Consider the following 13,251-nt stretch of genomic DNA (forward strand, 5'->3'; position numbering starts at 1 on the left):
TCTATGAACATGTTTAACTACACTACAGTAAAAAATACTCTTTAGAGTCCCTTGTGTCTAAGATATAGTAAACCACTGTGATAACTTTGAGCTTAATGTACTGTAGGTATGATAGTGTGTCTACATTAATCGGCTCCGAATGAAACACAACCATTCAGTATTGCTTTATGAAAAATTAAAAAACATAGAACAAGAACAACTCGGGGTACAGTCTGTGAGAGAGGCAGATTTTAATGATCTACACAATTAACACAATTAATCTGCTTACTAACTTAACTAGACTGAAAAAAATAAAACAGTGAAATGAAGTCTACAAAAAATCTAGTTTTATACATTTTAGGACAACTTTAAGATCTACCAATATCTAGAGACCATTAAAAAAAACAGAATGAAAGAGAGAAGACAACTGGAAAACAGGCCTGAAACCAAAACTACTTTTTCTTGGTATTTTCCCACCTGAATGACACTTCATCACCACAAGCTTGAAGTCATGTCCCAGGATTAGAAATACACACCCAGTCCTGGGTTTAAGAATTACTCTCAATTAAGTTTATTGTGTTCAGCTTGTATTGTTCTTCCCCTATAGTGACATGAATAACTCTTTAATAGTTAACATATAGACTCAGGGGTCACTCAATCTGTAATGAATATATCAATTCAGAGTAGAAGTAGCAGCAGCCTGATTTCTCAAATTAGTAGTCTAGTCTAGAGGGATAATATCCTTGGCTGGTTCATCATCTTAAGGTAAGGTATCTTGATGTACCGTAACGCGTCTCATATCTCAGAGTGACTGCGCTGTCTTTCCACAAGATCTCTGTTTACAAAACTCTTGTATAGAACATCAGCTGACACCTGCAGCTCAGCAAGCAACAAACCATCCCAGGCAGAAAGTTTATTTATAAACAGCAAATTAATTTGCCCAGGGTCACGTGTGCACAGACACGCACATGTAATGCACGCTTGTGTGCAACAACAACAAAAACAAAAAATAAACCCCATGTTTGACATTTAACTAGATACAGAAAGAGAATTTAACATTTTGGGATCACATATGGAAAAAGTCACCAAAGCGTATGCCATTCCCAGAGAATGGTTTACTGGTCTGCCGTGTTGAGGGGGCATGATCTAGACCTCTATACCTGTCAGGTTTATTGAAATAGTTAGCGACACACATTGCTTACAATAGAGGCGGTTCAATGATCGTTTCATGAAATATGTGTCTACAGGAACTGTAGGCTAAAGGCAGGTCCTGTCTGTGTAGAAGAATGCAGTTACTCAAAGCCCAAAAATGAGCCAGGCTTGAAGACTGAACATCGTTATTTTATTTCCTTAGTGTCACGGTGTACTGTTCAGTCTACACACATATGCCACAGAAATTGGGTATCGGTTCATATATTAAAAATTATTGCAGTGGGATACCTTGTTTCGCAAAGTGGGACATCCTATTATTGTTTGGATATTTTTAACTGGGTAACTCCAGCTCAAGTGGACAAAAACTGGGAGGTTTTGAGGTTGATACAGCTGCCACATGGAATGTTGAACAGGGTTACAGGGTTGGGTCATGTGTATGCAGAAGATCATTTGTGTTGCACACGCCCATTGTGGACAACCCGTCTAAAAACTTTTGATGACCTTTGGCCTCATTTTTGTTTGTATGGGGGCATGTTCTTTTCATTGTAAAACTTGTTTCAACAGCTACCCAGTAAAAAAAAAAAAGATTAGTAACAAAACTATGACGCACATGCTGTTATGTGGGCAGGGTTTGAATGCTATTTTTGCCTGACAAAGGGGCAATAAAATGAGCAGAACTGACCTGACCTGGTGTAAGCAAGAGTTGTCTGGTTAAAACATTGTTGGCACACAAGAGATAAGCTAGCAACTAGTTTTGCAAGCAAGGGGTGTAGAAACTGTATAAAACAGCAGGCACTTGTAGGTGTAGTTGACAATTCAAGATCTTCCATGAACATACACCAGCGCTGTGTCAATTGCAGTCTCCCAGACATTGGTAACTGACATAATTGCTTAATTTCTGCTTATAGCTAGTGGTCTTATTATTGTGTCTAATGACAACAATAAAGGTCATTGTACCCTGGATTCGATAACGCATCCAAATTTAATGTGCGCCTAAACAAACAAAAAAACGATCATGTGCATTCCCTATTGCACCTTGCACGCTGAGTCCGTAATTGTTGCACAACAGTGATGCATCAATTTTGGAATCGACTTGATCCAATTTGATGCACATTAAAAATGACATTGACCAAAAAAAAAAAAAACAACTAGGAAGACACGTGGATTCTTGCAGTTCCCCGAATAAAATGGAAAATCTAACTGTGTGTGTCGCCAAGCAAAAATTACTTTATGATAACTCCAACAAAGATTACGAAGACATTAAAAAAAAAAAAAAAAAAAAAACACATATAGAAAAACATTCCTGTGGACTTGGGAATGAATATGTATTATAAAACTATGAACTGACAGCATACATAAACACATGGATTCTGTGCAGTATAGGTTATTACAAGCATATACTTTTTATTTCAAATGTAGTCGAGGAAGTAAAGAAACAATGGCCTAACCTGGAGACACAAATCAGAGAAAGAAGTGTGACAGGACAACAGCGGTCAGGGCTTAAGAGTCAGAAAAGAGGGGCACTACATGAAAGTGACGGAATTTCTGGCTCCATCCTCAGAGAGTGGCAGAAGGTCATTCTTGTAAAGTATTTTTGGTAGCTCATTGCTAGCTTCCCAGCTTTTAGATATATTTACTACAGGAGCGAGTGTTTGAAAAATTAAATATTGTTCATATGGTTCCTGATGCTATGACAACTCTGTTGTGTAATATAATATATTTTTTTTTATTATGTATTGCGTAACATTATTGTAGACCTAGTAGAAACATAACAATTAGCAAACTTTTTAACTTCCATCAGCTTTTTCTGATCATTAAGTTTATACTACATTTTTTTTTCTGTGTTCAAAGTTATGTACAACAGAATTGCATTTATTTTTTATTACAATACTGAAACTAGGTATATTCACTACAAAGCCTCTATTGCACACCACCACTCTGACGTATGATATTAACGCATCTAGTGTGCAATGGATTGACGCACGACTTCTTCAGATGATGGATGCTAATTGACGGAACGACTCCAGTGCGTAATGGCGTTTAAGCTGTAAAAAAGTGTGGCTTGTGATTATTGAAATCAATAATGGAAATTTGTTTAAATAAAAACAAAACAAAAAAACACATGCATTGAACAAAGAAAGCTAGAGGAAAAAACCTGCATTTGCTTGGGTGGCAGGATGTGATAAAGCAGGCAGCAATTGCAGGTGTTCAGTTGGCAGTTGTTTCTAAATATAACATCCCAAAACAACACTAAATGACTTCTGTTTCACAAAGGAAGTCTAAAAAAGGTATGACTCTGAAGATTCCTTATCTAACATCCCTGAAGGAATTAGACGAGGTAATCGCAAAGTCACACGTCACTCTCTAACAAGATGTGATCTTCTTCTGCCAGCTTTCCATGGTGATATAGTGGAGGGTTATAATTGCTGTGTGCTTTTGAATTTCTTTAATTTTGTAACCGATCTAAAGTCTTGGTGTATAACAAACATAACAAGTAAGAACAGAACAAAGCAGCCACACAGTTTTTAATGAGGACAGACTGGTCTTCAAGCTAGTCATGTAGTAACCCTCAGCAGGGTAACAGCCGGTCTTGTAAAATTAGCTGGATTAGACTAAGACATTAAACCTATCTTATAAAAAGGCTTCCAGTATAAATCCTCCAGCACACTCATCTAATACTCAATCTGGTTACTACCTTTTTTGAGGCCTAGCTCACGTCCTGATGAGCTGGAGGACAATGTAAATTTACTCAACCTATACCACAGAGACAGGACTCTCCGTGCAAAAAAATAAATACATTTACATGTGTCCCAACGTGGTTATTTACTGAAGGTTGCCTAGACAAAGGCAAGTCACTCTTTCTTTTTCTGACCATTCTTATTAGAATTTGATATTTTTTGCTACTGATTTTATTGTACTTTACAACTGGTCTTATCTGTAATATCATACTCTGTAATGCAATATTCTGTACCGTGATACTTTACAATGTGATATTTTGTAACAATTGTTAGTCGCCAAGGATAAGGGTGTCAGCTAATAAATAAATAAACAACAACAACAGCTCCCAAGACTGGGAGTTCCCTGTGGGAAGCGCACAATTGGCCAAGTACTGCCCAGGCAGGGAGGGTTTAGGTTGGCTTGAAGAGTCCTTGGCTCATTGCACACAAGCGACCCCTGTGGCTGGCCGGACACCTGCAGGCCTGCCTGTGTGCAATTCAGAACTGTATGGTCCTCTGATGCTGTAGTGGCTTCATGGTGGGCTTACAGTGTGGATTTGTGTGGGGGTACAGCGTGAGCTGGGTTTGACAATTGGGCATTCCAAATTGCGAGAAAAATAACTGTCGATTCCAAATTTAAAAAGAAAAATAAATAAATCAATAAACAAATAAAATTTAAAAATAAAATTATATATATATTATATATATATATATATATATATATATATATATATATATATATATATATAAATAATAATAGCAATTTTTTATCATATATAAAATGTATACCTTAACCAAACACAATTTACATATGACATATATATATTATATATATATATATATATATATATATATATATATATAGATATATATATATATATATATAGATAGATAGATATAGAAGTAACTTACAAAAAATAGATGGTGATTAAGTAGATTCAAGAAAATGCACAGAGTCCTTTTCTTTTATCACTTGCCAGGTTTATTGAAATATGCAGGGAGTCTGGTCCCAGGTACAGGACAAACAGAATACTCATCATTACAATGTTTGCATGACATTAAATACCCTTCTGTATAGATGGTCCACCTCCCCTTTCTCTGACACTTAACCAATGGTCAAGGTAATTTAATTTATTGTGTGAGTGAGTGAGTGTGTGTGTGTGTGTGTGTGTGTGTGTGTGTGTGTGTGTGTGTGTGTGTGTGTGTGTGTGTGACAACCTCTGCACTCAGTGCATTCTTCACACTCCTGGAGACAAAAGGTCTACACATCTGCCTTTTGTTATCTTCTTGCGACCCCCTCTGATCCTAGTGGCATTATCTCTTTCAATCTCTCTGAAGTCTTTAGAGCCTGTTGCCTTCTAGTCCACAGCATTGTTATCTCGTTAGCTTGCATTCAATGTTGGGCAAGAAACTTGTAGACACAAGGTCTCTATCAATTGTTAGCAGTACATGCAATTTGAACCAAACAGTCTGCTATCTGCAATATTAGTTTCTTTTCAGAAAAGAACACCAGTATAGCTCTGCCAGTCCACATGCGTAGCAAACTGCTAATCAATTCTCGATCCATGTTTTCCAACAACATTATATATATATATATATATATATATATATATATATATATATATATATATATATATATATATATATATATTTTAATTGTACTAAGCAAATATTTTGAAACTCAAATTACATGCAAGTAAATATATTAAACAATAGCTGGCATTATGAAGCATTTGCAGTAAATAGTATTATGTTAATACTTTGTATCACTTGTAAGGGCATTTCAATACAATTTAATATTACTAGCAAGCAGGTGTGATTAAAGCAGTTAATGGATCACACAGACTGTATAATTAATTGATAAAGTCAAGATTGAAACTTCTGAGCCACAAATAGGCATCAACAGCAGGATAAATGATGTCTCCACTCAGAGAAACAGGCTCAGAAATGTGCTTTATAACTTCTACTACAGAAGTGTTTACGTTTTAGAGAAGCCTTTCATATTTGTGGCTAGTTGTAACTAAGAACTCAGCTGTGAATGGAGTTTCCTCTATATACAAGTTTGATCGTCAATATAACTAGATTGTGGCGATTATTAACTCTCTGTGATGTCAGATTAATGTGGAGAATGAAGAAACCAGTTTGGGCTCACTGCATTATTGTAGGTGTTGATATTTACATGTGGTTACGGCAGGTATTAAGTGAAACAATATTAACAAATAATATCTATTAATAAATGTGTTAAGTTCACCACAAGAAAAGCTGCATTTCCCTCACCTTTACAAGATAGTGCTAAAAACATTGTAAAAGGGAACTACTTGGAACCCTGATTTACAATTACACTAAAAAGTAACATAAAACAACTACACACATTAACATAATCTAATGTTGTTTAGCGCCAGTACTGAGATGTTTTTTCCCCCTCTACTTCTAAGATGTCACGCTGATTTTAAAGCCATGATTGTCACTCCATTAAGCTTGTCTGAATACTTATAGTAATAGCCTTCACAGTTAAAGTGTGTGTCTATTCCAAGGGCAAGTTTGAGCCCCAAAGTCTCCTTTCTTCTGCCTTCTGTACATGTTGTGCTGCATGATGGTGATTAAAAAGTTTTAAAACCATAAAAATTGTACAGGTCATTCATAACGTTTATCATCATATATTTTCAAAGTTCCACATTATGATACCACTTTTTCTCTGGGAACAAATCTAGTTGTTGGTTTTGTTTTGTTTTTTTTTTCTCTCTGTTAGTGTTTGTTGGAAGTCATATTTATATTTTTGTAGCCCTTCCCCAGCAGTATTTATTTATTTTCCCCAGCACAGGCAAACCTGTTTACTCTCTTTTCACCTATACAGTAAAGCTCTTCTTGGGCCGAAATTTAACAACCGATCTGAACCCGACCAGGGGAGACCTTTGAAAAGCAGTATTTGCACACCCAACCATCTCCACAAATATCATAATTCCAAACCCACGCTACTGAAACCAAGTACCTTCCATCACTCAATTAATCTCGTATCTCATTTACTTCCTTTTCCTAATAAATACACGTGGGAGGAGTCATACACAAAAAACACTCATTATCATATAATAGACGCATCACCCCCAACTCAACACGACACGACCATCGTGACAGTAAAAATAGACTGTGAATAATGAAGTGTTCTTACCTTTGTGTAAGTTAGTGATCAGCAGTTGTGTCAGCAGCATGAAGACCACAGCGTGTGGTTTTCACCAACTCTACTGTGCAGAATCAATTAATTTTTTCTATTTGTAAATATCAGGTCTTTCTTCCTATGCATCGGGACGCGGGACATTTGCTAGGAAATTGGGACTGTCCTGACAATAAACTATGATGGGCTACTGTTTTCTTTTCTCTGCTGGCTAGTGGTGAAAATGCGTTTAACAGCTGAATTGGGTAAAACCTGTTCAGACTGCACTTGTAGATCTCTTGATCTACCACTCCTACTATGCACAGGACTTGCCTGACCTCAGCAACATGTTACTGGAGCCTCAGCTGATCCACTATCCTTACACTATTGCACTACTAACATGTCATTGCAGATATAACGTGGTGTAATCCTAACTTGTTGCATCATATTGTATTTTAGTAGTATTATTTGCACTTACTGCAAACTTTACTGTTTTTAAATAGTAATATTGCATTGTAACCCTGTACAGTACTGCCCTGTAACACCTGTAAGTCGACTTGGATAAAGGCACCTGTCAGTCAATAATAAGATTCTTCTGCTGCTGGAAGCTTAATGGAACCCCACCCCCCCCCCACCCCAAGCTCTCTGCCTTTTTTTTTGGACCACCAGCTGCCACTAATATTGTATATATCTTTTTTTTTTCATATTTAATGACAGAATACAGTACCCTAAGGCTGCAAGATCCATTTGGTTCCTGAGCGACAAGGAAAAGTTTGCAAGCCTGTCACGATAACGATAATAAGAATGCATTGAATAAATGTAAAGATTCTGAAAAAGCACAATTCAATACAACAACTGAAGGACAGGACTTCTTACAGTAATGTCTACTAATGAACCTACAGTATGTTGCAGGCATTAATCCCACTTCCTTCATCTTTCCACTCCGAAGACCTCAGTAAACTTCCATCTATTGTACCAGACCTTACTTGGCAAGGTAGAAACAAACAAACACCATTAATATCCGGGTGAGAGGTGAAACAAACACGTGTTTGGCACAGGCTGCCAATTAATATAATCCAGGATGGTTGTGAATGCTGCTGCTGCTAAAACAAACAAACAAACAAACAAACAAACAAAAAACAAACAAACAAACAAACAAAAGCCATCTACACAGACTACTTCAGATCAAACATTTCAGCTCTTTAAAAAAAAAAAAAAAGACAGCTAGCCAAGGATGATGACAGTCCTATCGGGTGTCAGCCTACCCTCTGGAAAGCCTCCTGCTCTGCAATTTGTAATTTTCAGTAACAGGATCCCCCAGAGTCAAATGTCAACAAAAACACAGGACAGCACATTGTATGCTTTGAGGAATTATCTTCTTGCAACCCCACATGTGTTTGGAAAGCATTCTGTTACTGTATTAGAAGTAAAACATTGACCATATTGTCAGTACCAAAAAAAAAAGGGGGGAGCAATAATAATGTGCCAAGCACTTCAACAGCAGCGCTAAAAAAAACAAAATCTCTCTTAATCACAAACTGGACCACGTCATGACAACCTAGAATTGTAACTCTCATAGAAAAGAAGCCATTTTATTTCTCAAATGTTAGAATTATAATTTCATAGTATGGGTAACCTTTCAGACAACAGTTCTCCAGACAAATACAACACTTGGATTTTTAATTTAGCAGAACAAATTTCTTCCAATAATATGCCTAGCTCCTAATAACCGTACATTCTGTGCTTAAGAGTACCGAAAAGATTAACTTAATAAAAAATAACACGGCTGTTTAGTTCAAGGGTAATGTGAAGCACTCCAGTGTCAATATTGTTTGTATCCGCTATCTTCACTTACAGCAGCAGTTAGCCATTACATTCTTAAACATATGTACCGATAAAAAAACCCACGACACAAACAAAAAATGAAATCCAAGTATATCCACTAAACACCGGAAAAACACAGGATATGGTTACTCACTTCACATTGACTTGACCACTTTCCCTGTGAAATAAACAAATAAAATACCCTACAAAAACAAAATTAAAACTTCCCCACTGCAGTTGGGCAATGTCCCTCCTTCCTGACTTGAATCTCGCATTAATTCGTTCTGAAAACTTTAGACCCACCCCAACTACAGTGTGGCAGCAAATTCCTACAATTTTATTGGAGGATTGTAACATGCTTGCGAGATTTAAAACAAGATTACAATTAGAAGCAGAGTGTTTCTTGACAGAACGAGCGCCTTAGCCTTCAAGCTCTCTCTCTCATTAACGCTCGTGGAATTTAAAACAGAATAGCAAATTGTGGCGAAATGTAAAAAACATGCCCAAAACAAACAAAAACCTCAGAACAGTATGTGTTAGACAGCAAAGGGAAGAAGGTACAACTGAAGTCTGCAAGTACTGTCGAGTTACTATGCATACTGTGACAGAAAAAAAAATGTCCAAGCATTTTGCAAAGTAACCAAAAACTGTAATTTCATACAGTATATAAAAAGCGAAAGCCCCGAAAAACAACCGCTTTTCATAAAACTCCAAACTAGCTAATAATAAGCACCAAAAAATGAAATGAATAAAAACTGAAATACGTGATGAAGTCCAGGCTTCCTTTAATTGGAGGGAACACAGAACACATGTGACTATTCAGTTCTTTTTTTGCCCCATAGTGACGCCCGCTGATGCTGCAGCTGCGGTCTCCCTGGCAACCAGCCTACACTAGCTGCAACGTGGGCAGTGCAGTCAGCTACAATAGTTATTCTCATAATTTACCACTTGCACTACTGCTAACGGTCTGCATGTAACCCCATTACTGCGGAATGTGCCTCCCTGCCACCAAGTCGTGTTATCTCTGATCAGGTAAATTAAGAAATCTAGCCAACGTGATCAAAATCTATGCTTAAAACAGACAGGTTACTGCACTTTATTTTTCATCTTACTTCCACTTGTATATAATATCAATTCATAAATTAATAAAATTACACAAAAACACCTCCATACAGTCCAGGTTAAACCATTATTACTGTTTAACTTAAAAATACAGGCTGGTCTCAAAATTGTACTTCTTTGGTTCTTATCCAATCAAAATGGAAACTAACATATTGAACAAGAATATGTTAAAGGTTGGTAAAAAAAAAAAAAAAATGCAGAAGTTTCAAATATATCTATTAAGCTTCAATTTGCTGGATTTGTAAACATTTGGTCAGAGAATGCAGTAGCACCCTGCCCTAAAAACAGCGGCCAGTGAAATGTCTTTTTTTATAAATAGCACTTCAGTATGCCATGATGATTTAAGACAGTAAAAACAAGCAGACCTCTAAAAGCACAAGCACTGCACCACTGTGATCTCCTGTGGTAGATGTTAAAGGGGTAGTACGCAAGACTTTCAAATCCACTTCCTTACCTCCTATTATCCTAGCAACATCACCACTGCTGAAAATCTTTTGATTATTGGCTTTATTTGGGACGCGGTTACTAATTGTGGTCTCGCTTCAAGATGACCATGTGACCTAGAGCACAGGTACCAAGATGCAGCAGTTCATTCATAGCGCTGTATTTGAAATACTTGCAAATACTGAATTAACTTTAAAAGAAGAGATCACACTAAAAAGGCAGCCAGCGAATAAAAATTATATAAAAGCATCATTGGCTCTCCTTAAAGCCTTCTTTCATATGACAGTGCTTCCAGGAAACCCCTGGTATTGTCTACCCTACTGCACTGTATGACCTACTTCCACAATATGAGCTGTCCACTGGGAGCAGTTCCACAGAACCAGGCATATTTATTAAACGCATCTTTTGTTTTTTGCACAGAGTTGATTCTCCTGGTCCTGATAGTGATTTTTCTGGTGATTTAATGAACTGTAACAAATGTACCACAACACACCAGGCTGCAGTCCCAGATTAGTATAGACTGCAAGCAGCAACAAGGTCATTGTAGCCTTGATGAAATTAAACTTGCAACCAGCACCCCTCCATGCTGTTTTCTGTGCCAGGCCCTGACTCACACCCCTTCTTACATGACATTTCTTCCAGAAGATTTCTTAATCAACTACATACCTCAGAACTGGACAGGAAATCGTGAATTAATATTCTCACTGCAAATTCATTTCCTTTTCCCATGCCAGGAACTCATAAAAATGGCAAGTGAATTCTCTCATATCACCAGTGTATCCTATTAATTCTCTGTGGGGTAGATGCTGTGAACAAAACACAAACACCCTCTTTTTTAAAGACATTTGAACTCCTAGCGATACTGAAAGTGGTTCAGTTTTGTTACTAATAGCTTCCTCATCACCTATACTGTAAACAAAACACTTGCATCTAAAAAGTTTGACATTTGACCAAACAATCAAAGTTCTAACAACACTATGCTGCACAAATTCTCAAAACAGTGAGATGAACTTCGTGGGTGATCAAAATACATGCACTTAATGACTATTTGAGAGGGAATAGATCAATATTACATTTCTATTTACAGGGGAAACGACCAAGGCTTTTAAATGAATACTCCTTCTATTCACATTCTTTTAGTTTTGTTGTCCATCTAATTGGTTTCCTTTCCATTTGTTTCCACTCAGTTGAAGCAAACTGCTCCTTCCACATTGTTTTAAGTTCACTTCATGAGTTACAGGTGATAAGACGCTACCTCAGCCAGACACCCATGTCTTTATACAGCAGCTGTCCACAGGAAACCGAGGCTTCCTCTTACCTGCAACACAGGAAGTGAATGTGGTGAGAAAACAAATCACTGTCCCCTAAATGAAGTCAAACTAAAAATAATGTCGGCAAAACAGAAAATACCAGCAGCATAGTAATAATAATAATAATAATAATAATAATAATAATAATAATAATAATAAACCTTGCTTAACATTTTGCTTAATAACAATGTTACACAGTGTAACTTAGCAGACAATTACTTCTCACTGTGGTAAACAAACAAATATGTAAACCTTTTACATAAAATGAGAATTACTAAATATAAATAAATGTGGGCGATTTGTAATGCTGCAGCCTACAAGCTCTGAATGCAACTGGTCAAACCACAGAGAGGACAAGCATAGCTGGTACTAATGCTCATAGTGAAGACTGGAATTGCAAAAACACCCCCAAGGAATCTTATAGCCATCCTTGCTGACAACCTTCTGTTACCTTCATTGTTTGTTACATAAATGGGTTTTCCATCTCATGTGGACCAACAGAGGGTTGCTTCACTCCTTCGTAAATGGCTTAATGCTTTTCTTTTGGAAAGCAATTGAAACACACTTTACAATGACACATCTAGGACATCATCCTCATCTGTCAGAGGATAAACTGCATAAAGAGGCAACACTAACATTTGGTCTTTAATTACCCTTTATAAGGTTCGGGCTGTCAAATGAATTTCCACTGTTAACAAACTAATCACATAAAATGACAAAATCACAGTGGTCTATGTGTGTAGGCACGACTAAAGCAGCTTATATTTGCATGCTTTTGTTATACTGTTTGGTAGTGATCGGAATTTAATTTCTTCCATCATCATCTTCAGGGCACATTACAGCTCCTGCTGACATACTGTGATCTTGCATGCTCTCCTGGGGTAATTTAATTTGTACACAAATTACTGGTGCTATCTTATGGTATAGGATAGTAGTGGTTCTGTTTTCTTTCTTTTTGCTGTTTAGTTCTGAAAAAAGCTTTGGCTGTATCTTGAGAACCACACCATAAATACAAAAGTAAAAATTTGATTCTCTCCCCGACCTCAAAGTTGAAACCGAGTCAGTACAAGACAAAGTTGAAAGTTACAATACCACATTTTACATGTTCTGGAAAACAGAAGAAAAAAAAACACATGGAATTCTGCATGACAAAGATCAAATACTGTATGATATACTGTTTATACCATAGCTTGAAGTGTTTGAGCGCCTGTGCCTTTGTTTCAACACCCAGAGGAACTTGGCAAAAGAAAGTGGGCATGAATTGACAGATTCTTAAAAATATTGAAACCTGCATATCAACAAAGGGTCGTTGGATATAAAACGGCAATAAAAGAATTCAAGATAATGCAAGGCAAGAAAGGTCATTTTCTGGTGCCAGTGACTGGCACAGTGATGACGTGCTGTAAATAAAAACACACATTTATGTAGCTGCTGCAGTATACAGATCAGTGTGCAAACCAATATACTACATTTATTATATATGCACAATTCCCCTATCAATGATCAGCAGCTTTTCTTTGTGTGTGTCTGAATATTAAGTGTTGTATTATTTCTA

General features: G+C 36.9%; 1 protein-coding gene across 4 annotated transcripts in view; it reads right to left on the minus strand.

Moving 5' to 3' along the window:
• Nucleotides 1–13,251, minus strand: part of LOC121316789 (CSC1-like protein 2) — a 64,359-nt gene that overhangs the window by 50,181 nt on the left and 927 nt on the right. For 2 of the 4 annotated variants that reach the window (XM_041251991.1, XM_041251987.1), the window contains exon 2: nucleotides 11,642–11,704. The exons of 1 other annotated variant lie outside the window; for it this stretch is intronic. In XM_041251991.1, the coding sequence (XP_041107925.1) occupies nucleotides 11,642–11,658 (17 nt within the window). In that variant the 5' untranslated portion in view covers nucleotides 11,659–11,704. Of the gene's footprint in view, nucleotides 1–11,052; nucleotides 11,193–11,641; nucleotides 11,705–13,251 lie in introns of those variants that run through there. One more of the 4 variants, XM_041251989.1, reaches the window with a different exon arrangement.

This window comes from Polyodon spathula, chromosome 6, assembly GCF_017654505.1.
Source record: "Polyodon spathula isolate WHYD16114869_AA chromosome 6, ASM1765450v1, whole genome shotgun sequence".
NCBI classification, from domain to species: Eukaryota; Metazoa; Chordata; class Actinopteri; order Acipenseriformes; family Polyodontidae; genus Polyodon; species Polyodon spathula.